At 39.8% G+C, this 15,363-nt stretch overlaps 1 protein-coding gene across 1 annotated transcript in view; it reads right to left on the reverse strand.

Moving 5' to 3' along the window:
- The window catches only part of NCKAP5 (NCK associated protein 5), a 368,063-nt gene that overhangs the window by 141,279 nt on the left and 211,421 nt on the right, over positions 1 to 15,363 (reverse strand). Inside the window, exon 5 of the mRNA XM_068408084.1 lies at positions 361 to 451. Within this exon, the coding sequence (XP_068264185.1) occupies positions 361 to 451 (91 nt within the window). The remainder of the gene's footprint in view (positions 1 to 360; positions 452 to 15,363) is intronic.

The raw sequence follows: 15,363 nt of genomic DNA on the forward strand, positions 1-15,363 counted from the left end.
ATTATCCATCACAATCTGAAGGTCAAGTTGTCAGAAGCATCTATGTTTTCTTGAGATGCTGAAATATATTACTTAAAATATTAAGTGCTTTAATAAAGTCTTCAAAACTAGTTTTTCTGTCCTCTGTTAACTGTGAGGAGCAACAACTGCAGATAACACAAAGACAATAAAAATGAAAACCCTTAAACTCTGGTGAAAGAACACCCAGGAAAACGTAGATGGCACCACCTACCACTTACAAGTATTCATAACTAATAAGCAAATAGGGGAAACAATGCCAGACATGTTTATCTCAGTAGTGCGATTTTTGTTTTAAATAACTTTTCTATCACAAGAAAACAGGTAGTAAGTCACTAATACCTGATATACCTTCATGATATTGACAGTTCCTTCTCCATGCTGGCCTGGGGATCCTTGGCTCTGTAGTAGATTTCTCACTGTCTCCTCCATTCTAGAGAATGAAAATATTTATAAAAGTCAACTGTATGGAAAGAAATTCAAGAGTTGCATTCAGTGTTTTTGTTCTTTACAAGAGCCTAATGCATTCATGGCTACCATGAAATGAATATTTAAAGACAATCCTGGCCTTGTACTGTTCTCATACTCCATGTTATGAATAACACATTAAGGGCACTCTTTTATCTTTTGAATATGCACAGTAATTAGTTGTATTGTTAAAATCCTACTGGAGCTCTGTTACAAAAATTAAAAACAAATGTGTGCTAAAGACATCACCTTGTCAACAGTGTAACCAAACACCATGATAAAATTACTGTCATTTAGCAACAAAATCAGTCACATTAAAAAACCCCAACCTGCTGTATTTCTAGCCAAGTGTCAGTTTTGTGCAGTTTAGACAGACTGTCAAATACATTACTAGTATTTACTCTCTATGGTATAGGTGCAGCAGCGTGTGCCAGCACATTTGTTTATAGAGGCACAGCTGCTGAACACATTCACCCTTCTCTGCCCTTTCAAAGGGATGTAAAAAGCAAGTGTAGGCTACAATCTGGTACTGCCATCTCATGAAAACATAATCAACTTCAGTTCCATCAGTGAAAGAAGGAAGGTTTGCACTTCCATTTTAGAAGGTGCTAATACACAGCATCAAAAGTTGTCTTTGATCTACACGCATTCATCAGGCATGTTAAAACTGGCAATAACGCTAACCCTTCTGAATGGAGGCTGAACAGAATAAAGAGTTCTGCTCCTCCACACAATAGCACTGCTGGGAATAACAGAAGCCACCTACAAAACACTGGTCCCATTCAAAGTGGACCAGAAATTAATCCCATGGATTTAGGAGATGTCACCAAGATTGACCACAAGTAAAGGGTCTGGGACTATAGCTAGTTTCAGCTTTGTGAGTACGGGTAAGAGGAGGAAAGGGATCAAAAGCCAGAGTAACAGTGACGGACACAACAACAAGGACACTGGGTTTCACAACAAAAAATGCTGAGTGTCAATTTCATCCAAAGGTCCTCGCACTTCTCCACGCTCCCCGTCTCCTCACCCAAATTCTCACCCCTGTACAGCTGCTTCTTCAGCTGTGCGATTGCAACAGTTTTTCTCACCCTCCCTTTCATGTTTTCGGTTCTTTTCCTTTTAAGCTGTCTCAATCCCTTGACACAGTTGGAAACACAGCCCAGCTGGAACACGGGCTGGAGACGGGAAAACTGCTGTGGCACAGGTGTGTGGGTGATGTGAAGGCAGGAAAGAGAGAGGAATACCTTCAGCCATGATGCCAAATACGCTGGATATTAAAACCGTGACCTTGAAAAAAGAGCCAGTATTCCTAGGCACATCAGACCAGAAACTGCCTGCTGTTGTTTATTTCTACTGTGTTTAGGGAAACATGACTTGTGTACCATTCTTTGCAAATGCAGTTGAGCAGAAGAATTATTCACAGAATATCAATTTTTTTTATTATTTCTAAAGTAACAATCCAGCAATACAGCAAATATTAGCTAACTGCTCTGGCCAAAGGCCAATAACATTATCTTTTATATAAGCCTCATAGTCTTTCTGTTCTTTCAGTCTTATCAGAATGAAGGGTATTGGCTAATTTAGAACAATATGATGTTTTGCTAGGTTTTCTCCTTTCAAGTCAGCCAGCTACGCTACTTTTCGAGAGGCCAACACTGGGTATTCATTCTACTCAGATGAACACTGACATTTTACTTATTTGTATGATGTTTTTTTGTCATTGATGTGCAGACTTCTACATTGCCAGAATGCCCACAGAATAGTTGGACCATCTGTTGACCAAATGTGAATAAAAACAAGCCAGCTCTAATCTCTAGTGCAGACAGTGGTGCAGTTTTTCAGTTGCAGATTGGAACCATTTCTGCTCACAGGCTGACCTTAATCAGATGCCTTTTACACAAAAGAACAAATCATTTTGGTTTATAACATAAATTCCTGTGCAGTCCTCACCAAAAGATTTCATTTCTTAACATGCTCATAATTTCATTTTTAAATTAATGATGTAATGGGATTCTTAATTATTGTGGGTTTATATGCATACACAGTTCCAACTCTAGTCCTCCATAAAGTTCTTACAAATTAATAAACAAGCAAAAATGGGAGAAAGAATAGATTCAACTATCACTAAAATCAAAGTTTCTCAATTTAGGCCTAATACTATTAATGAAAATATAGTTTAGTTGCATATTAGTATCATCAGTTAAACCAGCTCAGAAAAATTATGAAGAAATCTTAAATTCAACAGGTCATTTCATCTTCAGTCAAATTCAGACTGTCTGTTTTAGACCCATCTTGTTGAACAGCCTTATAGAGACTGGCGAGCACACAGTTTCATGTGGCAATTAGAAACACCTCCAATCAGCACTCAGTTTTCTATGCAACAGAATAATCTTTGCAACATGACAAAGAGCTCAGGTAAACAGTTGAGAGTTGTGTTGTTTTGTTGTTTGCAGCTATTATAGAAGTTTGTAAGAGTTGACAGCCATAAAGCTGAACTGCAGGCGTAACAGAGAGACTGTCTGTATGGTCATGTCACTATAAAACCAGCACTGAGAGGATCTCACAAGCTTTAGGTACCCAAGGAATATCTGAAAAAAGGAAAGAGAAAACTGGTTTCTGTCAAACAACGAGGTGAAATATGCTTACAGTCAAATTCACTGTAAAGCTCTGACGGCCAGTGCTCTTGCAGTTAATAAGCTGCTGCTTCTCCACTAGCACCCCAGTTGTCCATTTTTAGGAAGGACTGCTTAACCAAACATGGCACAGGATAATAATTGAGACTTCTTTCTTATAAATTAGAATCTTTGAAGCATGAATTAATGGCACCTTAACTGAAAAGTGATTGTTATATTATGATCTATAATACTCTCCACAGTGACAGTACATGCCAGAAGGACTTAGTATAAATTCTTTTAAAGAACGCAAGAATAGTTGAGCCTCTATAAATTTAACTTGAAATCTCATGTTTGGCTCCCTGCAAAAGGCTTCCAAAGGACATGTAAATTTTGGAAATTAAGAAGAAAAATTAGATTTATGAAAGGCTATTTGTACACATCAACCTCTATCTTTAGCCCTTCTGGTAACCACAAAAGGTTATGTTCTCTTGATCATGATTCTAATATCCTAGATGGACCCGCTCCAACAACAAGCACTTGCCAATTACATCTAGAATAGCTATCCCCGACGCGTGTATTCTGCCTGATTGCTGGTTTGTGCTAAAAAGCCTGTTTTGCCAAGGATTCTGTGCATCTTATGTAACTATCAAGCTGTTACAATCCGCAAAAAGAGTCTCCCAAGCTCACCATTCCCAAGTCTACATTCTTCAATCACTATTTAAGAACATTTATTTTCCTCTTTCTTTAGTATTCTATTTACTGTCTATTCATCTGAAGCACCTCACTTAGTACCATTAAACTTTTTGTTACATCTATTATTTGCATACAAAATTGAAGTTTTCTTAAAACTGAAGTGTTCCTTTCAATTTTTCTTTTCTTAAAAAGCTATTTTCTTTAGGGGAAAAATAAATGAAAGCCATGTTTGATAGAAGCTTGTTAAGTTTCTTGACATAATGTCAGTTTAGAGCAGGGAAACAGTCTTCCACCAGTCCTAACCTAAGGATAAATTTCTCAAAGCATAAAACAGAAGAAGAAATGAGGCACTGTGAAACCAGAATCTGTTCATGGAATATAAGAGTTTAAGGAACATAAAATATTAATGCTACTGTGGAAAGCACTGTCAAGATTTCATCTGGAATATTATCTGCAATTACGATCACCAGTGTTCAGGAGTGGCTCATTCAGAGAGGATTCAGTGAAGAGACAGCTCTGAGGATGTTCAGAGGAACTGAGAGTCTGTGTCATGAGAAGAGACTAAACAACTCATCTGGCTAAACTTAAGAGACAAAGGGCTTACACAGGTATGACTTCCACAAAATAATCAGTGAGAAAAACGTAAAACAGGAAAGAAAACTACATCAACCAAAGGCCAATGATCGACAAAACAAGATGGGAATATAGTGGTTACAAATACATTTAGGCTGGAATTAGGACATTTTCAATCATTGAAAAAGTGAGACTCCAAATCAGCCTGCCATGTAGAGTAACAGGATGAGAAACCTAAACAGTTTTAAGCCAGAGTTGAACAGTTTATGAAATTAATTACACAGCAGAGTCAAGAGCCGAGGACTTGAATTTATGTTCCACAGGACCTTGCTGCTATTCCTCCTGAAACAAAATCAGTCATTCCTTTGTTTAAAAAATGTAATTTGTCCTGTGCTGTTGAGAGAATACCAGGAAATCAATCCAACTGCAACGTACAGTTATTTATTTTGGCTTTGTTTCTGTGTGTGTTTCTGGGCAAGGGGGCCAGGGGAAGCTCTGGAAAGGAGGAGACATCATTCCCTGCCCAGGGAGCAGCACAGGGGGCACAGATGCTCAGGCATCCAGAACAGCAGAAGGAGGCTTCCTCTGTAATTTTGCTGCAATACTGTCTGCAAGCCAGGACCCGCCTGCAAGGACCCACCAAGCTGTAGGAGACTTGCTTTTAAAGCCTGATGTTATGTTTCCGACAGCTCTGCTGCCTCCACCTCCTGCTGCAACTCACGGCATGCACCAGAACACAGTTTCAACCAGTCCAGGAGAGACAGACACTGCTGGGGTTGATGCGTCACTGGTAGGCAGTCAAGTTCCGTAACATCCCTCCCAATTGTCTCAGGACCATCATTTTCATAAATGGGCACCTCCTTTGTGCCATCCCCTAGCAATGCTGGGACATGGTCAGAACACCTGCCTGCTTTGTGTCTCTCCCAGTTCTGTCATTTCAAGTGGACCAAAGTCATAGGCGATGTTGTTGCGGTCTTCCCCAAGAACAGATTTTAAGACCATACAGAACTAATCTTTCCTCAAATACACTAATGCAAGGAGGCACAAGAGTTCTCTCAGCCCTCCCGCTCTTCAGAATGTTCCCCATATATTTTCCACTCCCCAAAAAGGACCTTCAGACTCCTTTCAGTTAGGTTTATTGATTTCCTTCCTTGAGAGAGGTATCTCTCACAGTCTGCCACAGCCATTTCACATGTGAAGAGGATTTTCTCTGACCAATCTCTCAACTGTGTAGGACATGTCTTTGTATCCTGTCTCATTCCAGAGAAAACCTGTTCACTTCTCCAGTCCTCTGTAGCATGTCCCTTAGAGGGGTTGATCTCCCCAGACCTAAAACCTTTCCTTGACAGAGTAAGCTTTCCTTGAAAAAAATCCTTCCCATATATCCTAATCTTCGATTCTCCTTCTAGCACAGGGACTAAATACTGCCTATAGCCCATGCCCTGTTCAGCCATGTCCCACACAGCCCTTTTTATGATTCTGCCTCCAAGGGGCAGGTAGCACGTAGTTCTAGCTCTAGAAGGTGCATGAGAGTTTCACCTCCTTCTCTCTTGACCTAATTCCTTCAAGATTTCCACAGTCTGGCAGCTACCTTTTGCTGGGTGCTATCACCTTCCCTTTTCATAACCCTCAAGCTGAGGTGACAGTACTCAGTGGTTATCTCAAATGCATGCCACAAGAATTCCTTCAACTTGATACTGACTTACAGTCTTACAGAGACGTGTCCAAAGGTTTCTAGAGAATCTTACTGCAGCAGCTGAGGTTTATGTTTCAGCTTTTCCCTTCTCCTTATGCCATGCAGCAGGTGCAGGACTCTTTAAAAAATCTTAGAGAAAAATATCAATAACAGATCTTTCTCCATTTTTAGCTTAACTTACTTCTGCATAATCAAAATTCTCAGGTGGGTATTTTCTTCCAGCTCCTATCTGTGAGACAGTGAAGCTTCCTGCCTCTCTCCTAGGCAGTCTCCAGCTTAAATGTCTTGACTTCTGCTTTTAGTTACAGCCTCCCTGGAGATGTGTCCTGGCTTTCAGCTCATTGAGCTGTCTGACCCCTCCCGACCACCTGATCAAGGACCAAGGAACAGGTTCCCACGTGGTTTCTTGGCTCATTCAGCTCTTCGTTCACCTGTGAACAGCCGGCATTTTCACCAGCTGGACTTTGGTTGTCTCTGCAATCTGTCTGGCTTTGGTGGCAGACTTCTGTGCCTCTGTCCAAGCCTTGAAGCTCTCTCTCCAAACCCACAATCCAACCAAAGAGCTTCTGTCTGACTCAGCTCCCAGATAAATTTGTTTGCTTACTCATATGTAGTTTTGGACTTCAGGCTTGGGGATACTTGCATCTCACTTTCCTCAGCACTCTGTTCAAAGCTCTGCAATGGATCAGGTTAGACTTTCTCCTTACAGTAAGCTCCTCAAACTATCAAAAGGCTTTGGAGTAAACATACACACACAAGCACCCTCTCCTGAACAACTAAAAAATCCAGATTTTAGATTAAGCACCAGACTTTTTTAAACAGGGAAAATATCAAAGTGGCTTTACAAGACCTAACAGAAACAAAAAAAGTTCATCAAACAGCAGTTCCTGTTTACCCTTGCAGAGTTGTCTTTCCTTCTACCTAGTTTCAATTAAATTAGTGCCTCTCTGAACTGCAGACTCTGCTTACTCCCTTCTGGCCCCAAGGATGTCCATTAGCTCCAGACATGGCTGCCTGCTCTCCTCAGCTCTCCCCCTGATCTGCAGGCTCATCTCCAGACTGTGCGGTGGTCTGCCAGACACACCTAGAGCCCCAAGACCCTCTGCTCTCCTCCATGAGCCATGATGATCCCCATGATGAACTGGTCCCTCCTTCCCAGGGCTGTGTCCAAGCCTGCTCTTCTCAGTGCACCTACTTTGGAGACCCCGTAGCACGCTGTTAGACTATTGCTTTAAACGGGTAGGCAGCCAGGAGACAGACACAGGCTTCTCCAAAGAATTTAGATATTGAAAATGGATTAAAAAAAGCAAAGAGAGAAGTGAAAATAGATATGTGATACACTTTAAAGAGAACTGACAGATGGGAAATGCTGGGGCTTTAAACCCCAAGGGGTTTTCTCTGCATTTTCAGTTCTGCTTAGGATACGACATTGGTACATGCCTTATAGCAGTACGCTGGGCAAAGCCTACAGAATGCACAATATCCATCCTTAATATTTCAGCTGGACAATAAAGTAATAATAACCTTTATAATAGCAACAGAAAGACACACATATAATGTATAATTTATGTTTATTCTTTCTGTTCATCAGTACAGGTGCTCATCAATCCAGAAATACCAAGGCAAATTCTCCTCCTGCAGCACCATCATGGCCCTTTCCCCACCACAGGCTCTGAGCAGACAGCTCAGCCCCATGGCATTCGCTAGTGGCAGATGCAAACTGCACAAGCCATGCTCTTTTCACATACTCATGCTAAACCCTCCTTCTACAAACATACTCAAAGTATACTCAAACTGTTGCCTGAAGGGCAAGCTATCTAAAGAGTAGCACATAAAATTAAGCATCTTGCGCATGATGAGGGCAACTATCGCAAGGCTGTGCTGGAATAAACAGGTCTCAAGCTCTATTTTACACGAACGGAGAAGAAACCTTCCTTTGAGTGGACAATCTGATCAGGTGCTCTGTCCACTAGATCGCACCACCACTTGAAAATTACTGAGCACAGAACTGAAAGATTGAACCACTGACCATTGAATCCACTGGAAATTTTCAAGGTATCCTTAAAATAACGTGAGTGTGTGCCTTAAACCTCAGATAAGTAGGGCAGGATTCTGAAAGACCTCACTCAGCATTGGCATATCACTGCTCCCACACAAGTCTGAATTCTGTTACATGCAATGGCAGACCTGACATTTCTCTGAAACTGCTCTAACTACCATCTGAGCCATGAAATGTTGGAAATGGTTCCACTGTCTCTTTCAGCCATACAGATTTCACTCATCAAACTTATACCTACAGCAAAAAGGTTTTGAACTGCAATAGAAACCAGTGGTAATGTTTATTTCTGTGTTGACAGACAGACAAATGCCATATGGACTGTATGGGTGTCTTCCATCACCAGCCCCGTATATGATTTTGTAAGTTACCTGCATGGAGGATTAAACAAAAACCAGTCCAAGACTAAGCTTCACAGAAAAGCTTCTCACAGGCAATTGAAAGGATTTTTCAGATGGAAAGACTGTCCCTCCTACAATTCCCATGTAACATATTTGAGATCTTAAGACAGGAGACATTTTCATTAACTATAAGTGGACAGAAGCAGACACGTATAGAAAGTTAATTCTCATGTCAGCTTAAACATATGCTCATAAATTCACACTCTATTCATGCTGGAGGCATCAGGAACAGTCACAGTGTTTCAGCATAACTAAAAGCATCAGAAAAATTACAGACAACTACACAATCACACTGCAAATATTTCCAATTTCAAATAATTGGGGTTTCACTTTTTTCTTTTTTTTTTTACATTTTAAACAAATATTTGTTTTTTCATATTTGAAAATATATAGATAGATATGTAGATATATCTACCAGCTCCTCCAAATACACATATTTAATTTTGCATATAAGCACCCTACCACAGACAAACCACTATTGCTTTAAGTTACTTAAGGGAATGTAAAGCCACTCAGAACTAAAAGGCTCGTGTTCCATTCTGAGTTACAGCTTCAAGGTGGTACCAAGACCACCTTGACATAGCTACATAAATTTCTACATGTTTCCTACAAATAGCAAAGATGCTATATGGAGGGAGGCACAGCTTTTGTAGGGTTGAAGTAGGTACAAAAGAAATGCAAGATGAAAAGGAGGTCTGACTGATGGCGTTTGTCTTCCGAAGTAACCATTACGCACGATGCAGCCCAGCTTTCCTGGAGATGGCTGAACACCTGCCTGCCCATGGGAAGCGGTGAATGAATTCCTTGTTTTGTTTTGCTTGCTCGCGCAGCTTATGCTTTACCTATTGAATGGTCTTTATCTCAACCCGTGAGTTTTCTCACTTTTACTCTTCTGATTCTTGCCCCCACGGTGGGGGAGTAAGTGAGCGGCTGTGAGGGACTTAGTTGCCGGCTGGTGTCAAACCACAACAGTTGTTCAGGAAGTTTCACTATATTGAACACCATACAACATGCCCTGATGCCACCAGAAACAAAAACTATAAAGGTTATTAAATTCTTGCATTCTTTTTCCCTTAAAATGTTAGTTATGAATTTAATGCCTTTAAAAAACTAACTACTAATGGAGCTAATGGGACTTTAAATAAATAAACATTCAAGATACCATTCCTGGTTTGGCTCAATAACCTAAATCTTACATCAAAAAACAAATTCACAAGACAGCACCAGCCCTTTCCTGACACTGTACAGCCAACTGCAAAGGCCCAAAGGCCAAACTCCTGCAAACGCAACCACGCAGGACTCAGGTATGACAGGAAAGCTTCCCACTTTGAACTTGGATCCCCCCAAAATGGGTCACCTCAGACGTTCACAAATACGAAGAACAGCAAGAATCAACAGAACAGCAAGAAACAATGACTCTGGTTCTCAACCATGAGATTCGCTCAAAAGTACTTTTAAAGACAACGTGGAGTCTTAATATTTTCTTTTAACTTTCTGGACTTCAGCCTTTCCAAATTACAGCTCATAAAGACTACAATAACAAAAGAAAAAAATAAAAGATTTTCAATTCAGCCATGACTTCCTGAAAGCCTCTACATGTAAGATCAGCAAAGATGGATGAAATATATCGAAATATTCCAAGTCATATGATAATATTTTAATTCCTAAGGGGGATAATGTGCTGCTGTAGGTATATCTAGAATTTGTCTTTCCTTCTTTCTCCTCAGCAGAGAGCTTGCTTTGGATATTCAAACAGACGTTTACAAACAGAGGGTATGGACAGTTCTTGGCCGATCAGCTACAATCAAATGTTTTCTCTGTACCCTTCATATACAGGCGATGCCCTGATGCCCTCTCTGTGTGACTAGGGCCTTCTCACACAACAAACCCTCCACATTAGCCTCCAAATTATCAACTTATGGAATGAAAAATATATAAATAAAATGTATCCGCGTGGCTGTCCCCAAAGTAGATCAGGAATGACTGCCAGGATAGTGAATGCCACGTGCCTTCTCTTGACCCTGAAGGATGCCTCCTTCCATGGTGGTTTCCTGCAGCATTGCTCTGGAAGAGCACAGTTTCCTATTTTAATGGTGCCCAGCTCAAAAGGAGTTTACCCTTCCAGAGGACAGATTCAGTAATCAGCAATATATATCTACTACCAAAGAAACCTAAGATGTAGAAGTAATTACTCTTCTAGTCTTAAATTACAGGTGGTTAGAAAACAACCACAAAAACAAGTCATGTCAGAAACTAAGAATGAAAGCTTACTGACTGTGGATTTCCAGACCCTAGCAGCATAGCAAAATGGCCTAAACAAGTAATATATGGTTAGAATAATGGTCTCCAAGGGCTTAATTACCTGTATCATTAGGTAGTGGTAGTCTCTCTAAAATTATATTGACAGCTCTTCTACAACAAAGCAGTTGGTAATGAGGCAATAAAAATAAGTGACAATGCACGCAGAAGAGGGCTGGAATAGCATCATATACAGCATCATCAGCTCTGATGCCAACAAACAAGAAGGGCTGAATTAAACTATTTGTGAACTGGTCACAGAAAAAATCCAGAAGGTCCTAGATATATTTTGTCATTAATCTTTTAATGTTCTCCCTTTCTGTATGTGTGTAGGACTATCAAAAGCAAAAGAAGGTAAGAAAAAGAAGGAAAGAAGATGAATATCATGGTGCAAATTTGATGCAAGAAGAAAGAATTAACAGCTGCATTAAAAAAAAAAAGAAAAGAAAAAGGCAGGGACACTTTCATGCCTCAATGTTAAGTGCCATAAAGCACTCCCCATATCTTTCCAAACACATTACTCTGTCACAGTCATTATCCATTGTATGAAGTAACAACAGGAAAAGAACACACCAGAACACACAGGCTCAAAATGCCAAATTCATCACTATTGAAGCCCATCTGTTTAAATTGCATTATCCTGGAGATGACCTGAATAAAAGCAGGGAAACGTTTCTGCATGTAGGATTTGCAATGAAATATACAGAGAGAACACTGGCTCTTTGCTGCATTTACGTGCTTCCACTACTGCCTGCTCCCATTTTCCCCTTGCTGAAGTCATGCAGAATGTTGCCCCTGTATCGGACACAGTGTCTGAGACCTCTCTCACCTCGTAGGTTCAGTAGGTTAAGTTGTATGATGCCAGAAAACCAGCGAGAAGATGAAAGGACACTTTGGAGGGATGGCCAGCTGTCAGCATGGAAAACAAAAGGAATAGAGGGCATATCCCATTACTTTGGCCCACAGAGTAGAGCAACTGAACGAACTAAGAGTTGGATTAGGAGAAGAGAGAAGAAGGAAACACTTACAAACAGAGAAGGAAAGCAGAGGAAAAAGATTTTGAGAAAGAATCTTAAGGAGACAATGGAGAGGAAGAGAAGAGCGCAAGACATGAGGACCAGAAATAAAGACAAAAGTAGCATAAAAGATGTAAGAAAACTTTGAGAAGAAGAAAAAAGGACATGCAAATGTAAGAAAGATGTAAGAAAACAGAAAAATAATCAAGTGGAACAGCAATAAAAAAGGTAAATGTAAAGAGAAGTGAAATGACGTCTAGACATTTCTAAGGTGCAAATGTTCATTTTAATTATTTGTAACATATTAGTATTTCTTTTGCAGAAACAGGAGAGCTATTAGCTAGGACTTCCAACAGAAGATCATTTAAGAAGGGTTTAGAGAAGGATTTTTAGTCTAAGTACAGCCCTAAATGGAGAATCACAACATCACTCCCTTCTCCCTGTTCAAGCACTCATTCTTTAATCATCTATCTTCAGCACAGCACGGGATACATTTTCAAACTGCTCTGCAGGATTTTAGCCACGCGGCTCCCATTGTGTTTAATGGGAATCCTGTGGACAAAGCTCTGTATGAGACCTTCAAAATGTACTCCAAAAATCTCTAAATAATGCACTAGTTGAACATTACCCTGTTTACTTCTCATAGGACGTGACTGAAATGAAACAAAGGTTAGGTCATTTATAAAAGTAGTACTTATTGGGAAGCTCATCAGCATTTCCTATAGGGATATTTTTCCTCTGTAAAAATATGTAACGTGACTATTCAGGGTTTACTTTTTTCACAATATATAAAACAGAGAACAAAATCAACTCAAACCACATTTGGTTCAGGAAGGAAGATCCAGCAGTTAACATGTCAGCCTAACATTCGAGAAGCCCCTCTTCAAGACTTCTCACTGTCACAGGATACCTTTGTGGCTTTGTTTCAGATTTTCTTCTGAAAGCTGATTTAACAGTTTCTATTTCATAGCAGCTTTATGATGATAATAAATACCAGTGAATCATTAATCAAAGATTTATCAAATACAGAAAAAATGCTCCAATATTAACTCCCTTTCTCCCTTCAAGAGGAGGGCTGTTGCCATGATCAGGTCTGAGATAACATGAAAGTTTTGAGAGATGTAAATCCTTGCCACCCATGCTCTATACAGAAAAGACCTTTGTTTGTGTGCTTTCACCTTTCAGAAGCAGCATTCAGAATAAATCCATGAAGATGCAATTTTAATCAGCTTTCATGCACCCAAACAGTAAATCATATTTCATCATCCTTTGGAATATGAACCAAATAGGCTCAGCTACATACAGAGCCTATATTTCTAGCTTCAGAAATTAACATTAGATGTAATATTAACACCAACACTCCACTATAAACTGTTACCTTATCCGTGCAATTTGTGCTATTGTGAAAGTGGAAGATCACCTTAGGAATACACACATTTATGTTAACATATCTGAGAACTGGGCTCAGCAAACAAAATCCTTCAGTTGTGAACCAGTTAAGCACTTTCTTCCTGGACTTACAGAACAGATACTGGACATAAAGGTCTACTACAAAAACCCCGGGAAATATCTGTAACACAAAATGTTCAGCATTTTGCAGAAAAATTAGATGACTCTAGAAACTACTATGTCTACCAGCTTCAAACTGTACCAGCACAAATTATTGCAAAATTGAATAACTTTGGGCAGAAGTCATTCCATTGAACTTAACAGTTCGTTTCATAGAATCAGGGCCTTTGTGACTTAAGTGAAGAGACAGCATGTATTTTAGCTAGTCTGGTGGAAAGAAAGCCTCACAAGCCTGCCTTGCTAAGAAATAATTTACTAGTTCTCCTGAGGGACTTTTTTTCCCTCTAAGCAAGAATCAACACAAAGAAAAAGATCCTTTTGAATCCTTAATTAAATATTATAAAAAGTTGAAAGAAAACAATCATTATCTTATAATACACCATTACAACGCAGGAGACCTATTCCTGAAAAACCAATTTAGATATCCATGTCCAGCAGGGAAAAAGGGCAACAACAACCAAAAAAGCTGGAATGCTACATGAAAGAGAGGCTGGGTTGGACAGGCAGGGAACGCAGGGCAAGTGCTGAACAGCAGTGTCTCACAGTACCAAAGCTTTAAAAATTCCAACTGTTCTTCAGAAAGGAAGGACAGTTTACCTTCATCATGAGCAAAAATGCTACATAGGGCAAGAAATCTTCTGCATGACAGGGGATTCTGCTAATGTGAGAAGATGCCACGTCAATGTCCATAGCTGGGCGGATGGAAAGGCAGGACTCCCAGCCAGTTATACAAAGGCAATGTACCCTGTGGGTATAGGAGACATCTCTGACTCCTGCTCGCTTGGTTACAAAGTTAAGCTATGTTTTCTGACACAATTATAATACTTCACTCAGGTTTCAACATTGGGCAGTTATAAGGAAAAAAGATCATATTTATTACAGACGTGACCCAGAGAGGCCAAGTGAGCATTGTGCCCTCCTGTGCCACAGAAAAGCTGGGCAGAGGCACGCAGGGCACGTTCTGGCTAACAGAAACCAGCACGGGCCAAACCTCCCACTGTGGGGGCTGCAGGTACAGCTCTTGCCAGCCGAGTCAGCTTTAGATAGATGACAAAAACCGCACCCAGACCAGACACTGTTTTTTGCACGCCAGTGCAGTCCTTATAGAGTAGATCTATCTGCTGGTTATCTTCACAGCAAAGACAATCCTACGCGACACAAATGCAAGTAACGTCATCTTGCAGAAAATCTAATACTGGCATTGACTGTAAAATCAAATTAAAATGAAAGTGAATTATTTTAGATCATCCATATTCACTTTATTTTTAAAATAACTGTTATAATAGTAATTTGTAAATTACCCATATTTGCCTGTTTCATTAGTGTCTTCTAAACAGCATTTTTATTTCAAGATTATTATAAAATAAAGATGCTGACAGACTTTTTATTAGCACAGTGCTAACACAGTCTTTTTATACCTTTGTTAAACTCATTGCTAATGATATATTTCAAAGTAATTTCAGATTACTGAAAGGAAGTGTAATAGATTTCCTTAATCTTCATCATCTTAAACCCTCATTCACTGTTCATGCCACTAAGCACATTGTATGTTTCGAGAAATCGCTTGGCCTGCAAATGGCATAAACTAAACCTGCTAAAAAAACAAACTTATTGTTTGGAAACGTAAAAATTACAAATCCAACAATATTTGGAATTTCTGAAAGAATATGGTAGCTCATTTTGCAATGAAGGCCACATCCTTCTGTAGAACACAGGCTTTTTTGTTTTGGTATTTACACTGATGCACCTCCAAATGGAACATAGTCTAGTGTGGGCGGGAGAGACAAATCTGTATCTGGTGGGGTGATCACTTCCAGTGTTTGACTCCTATCACTACGTGCTAAAGACAAATCCTTTAAAATTTGAGCAAATACATCTTGATTTTATAGATTATATCTGTACCTCTTTGAGCAAGTGGAAAGCTGATGGATTTTGAACTCATTTGGGAGCAAATCTTTCA

This window comes from Nyctibius grandis, chromosome 9, assembly GCF_013368605.1.
Source record: "Nyctibius grandis isolate bNycGra1 chromosome 9, bNycGra1.pri, whole genome shotgun sequence".
In the NCBI taxonomy this organism is placed as follows: domain Eukaryota; kingdom Metazoa; phylum Chordata; class Aves; order Nyctibiiformes; family Nyctibiidae; genus Nyctibius; species Nyctibius grandis.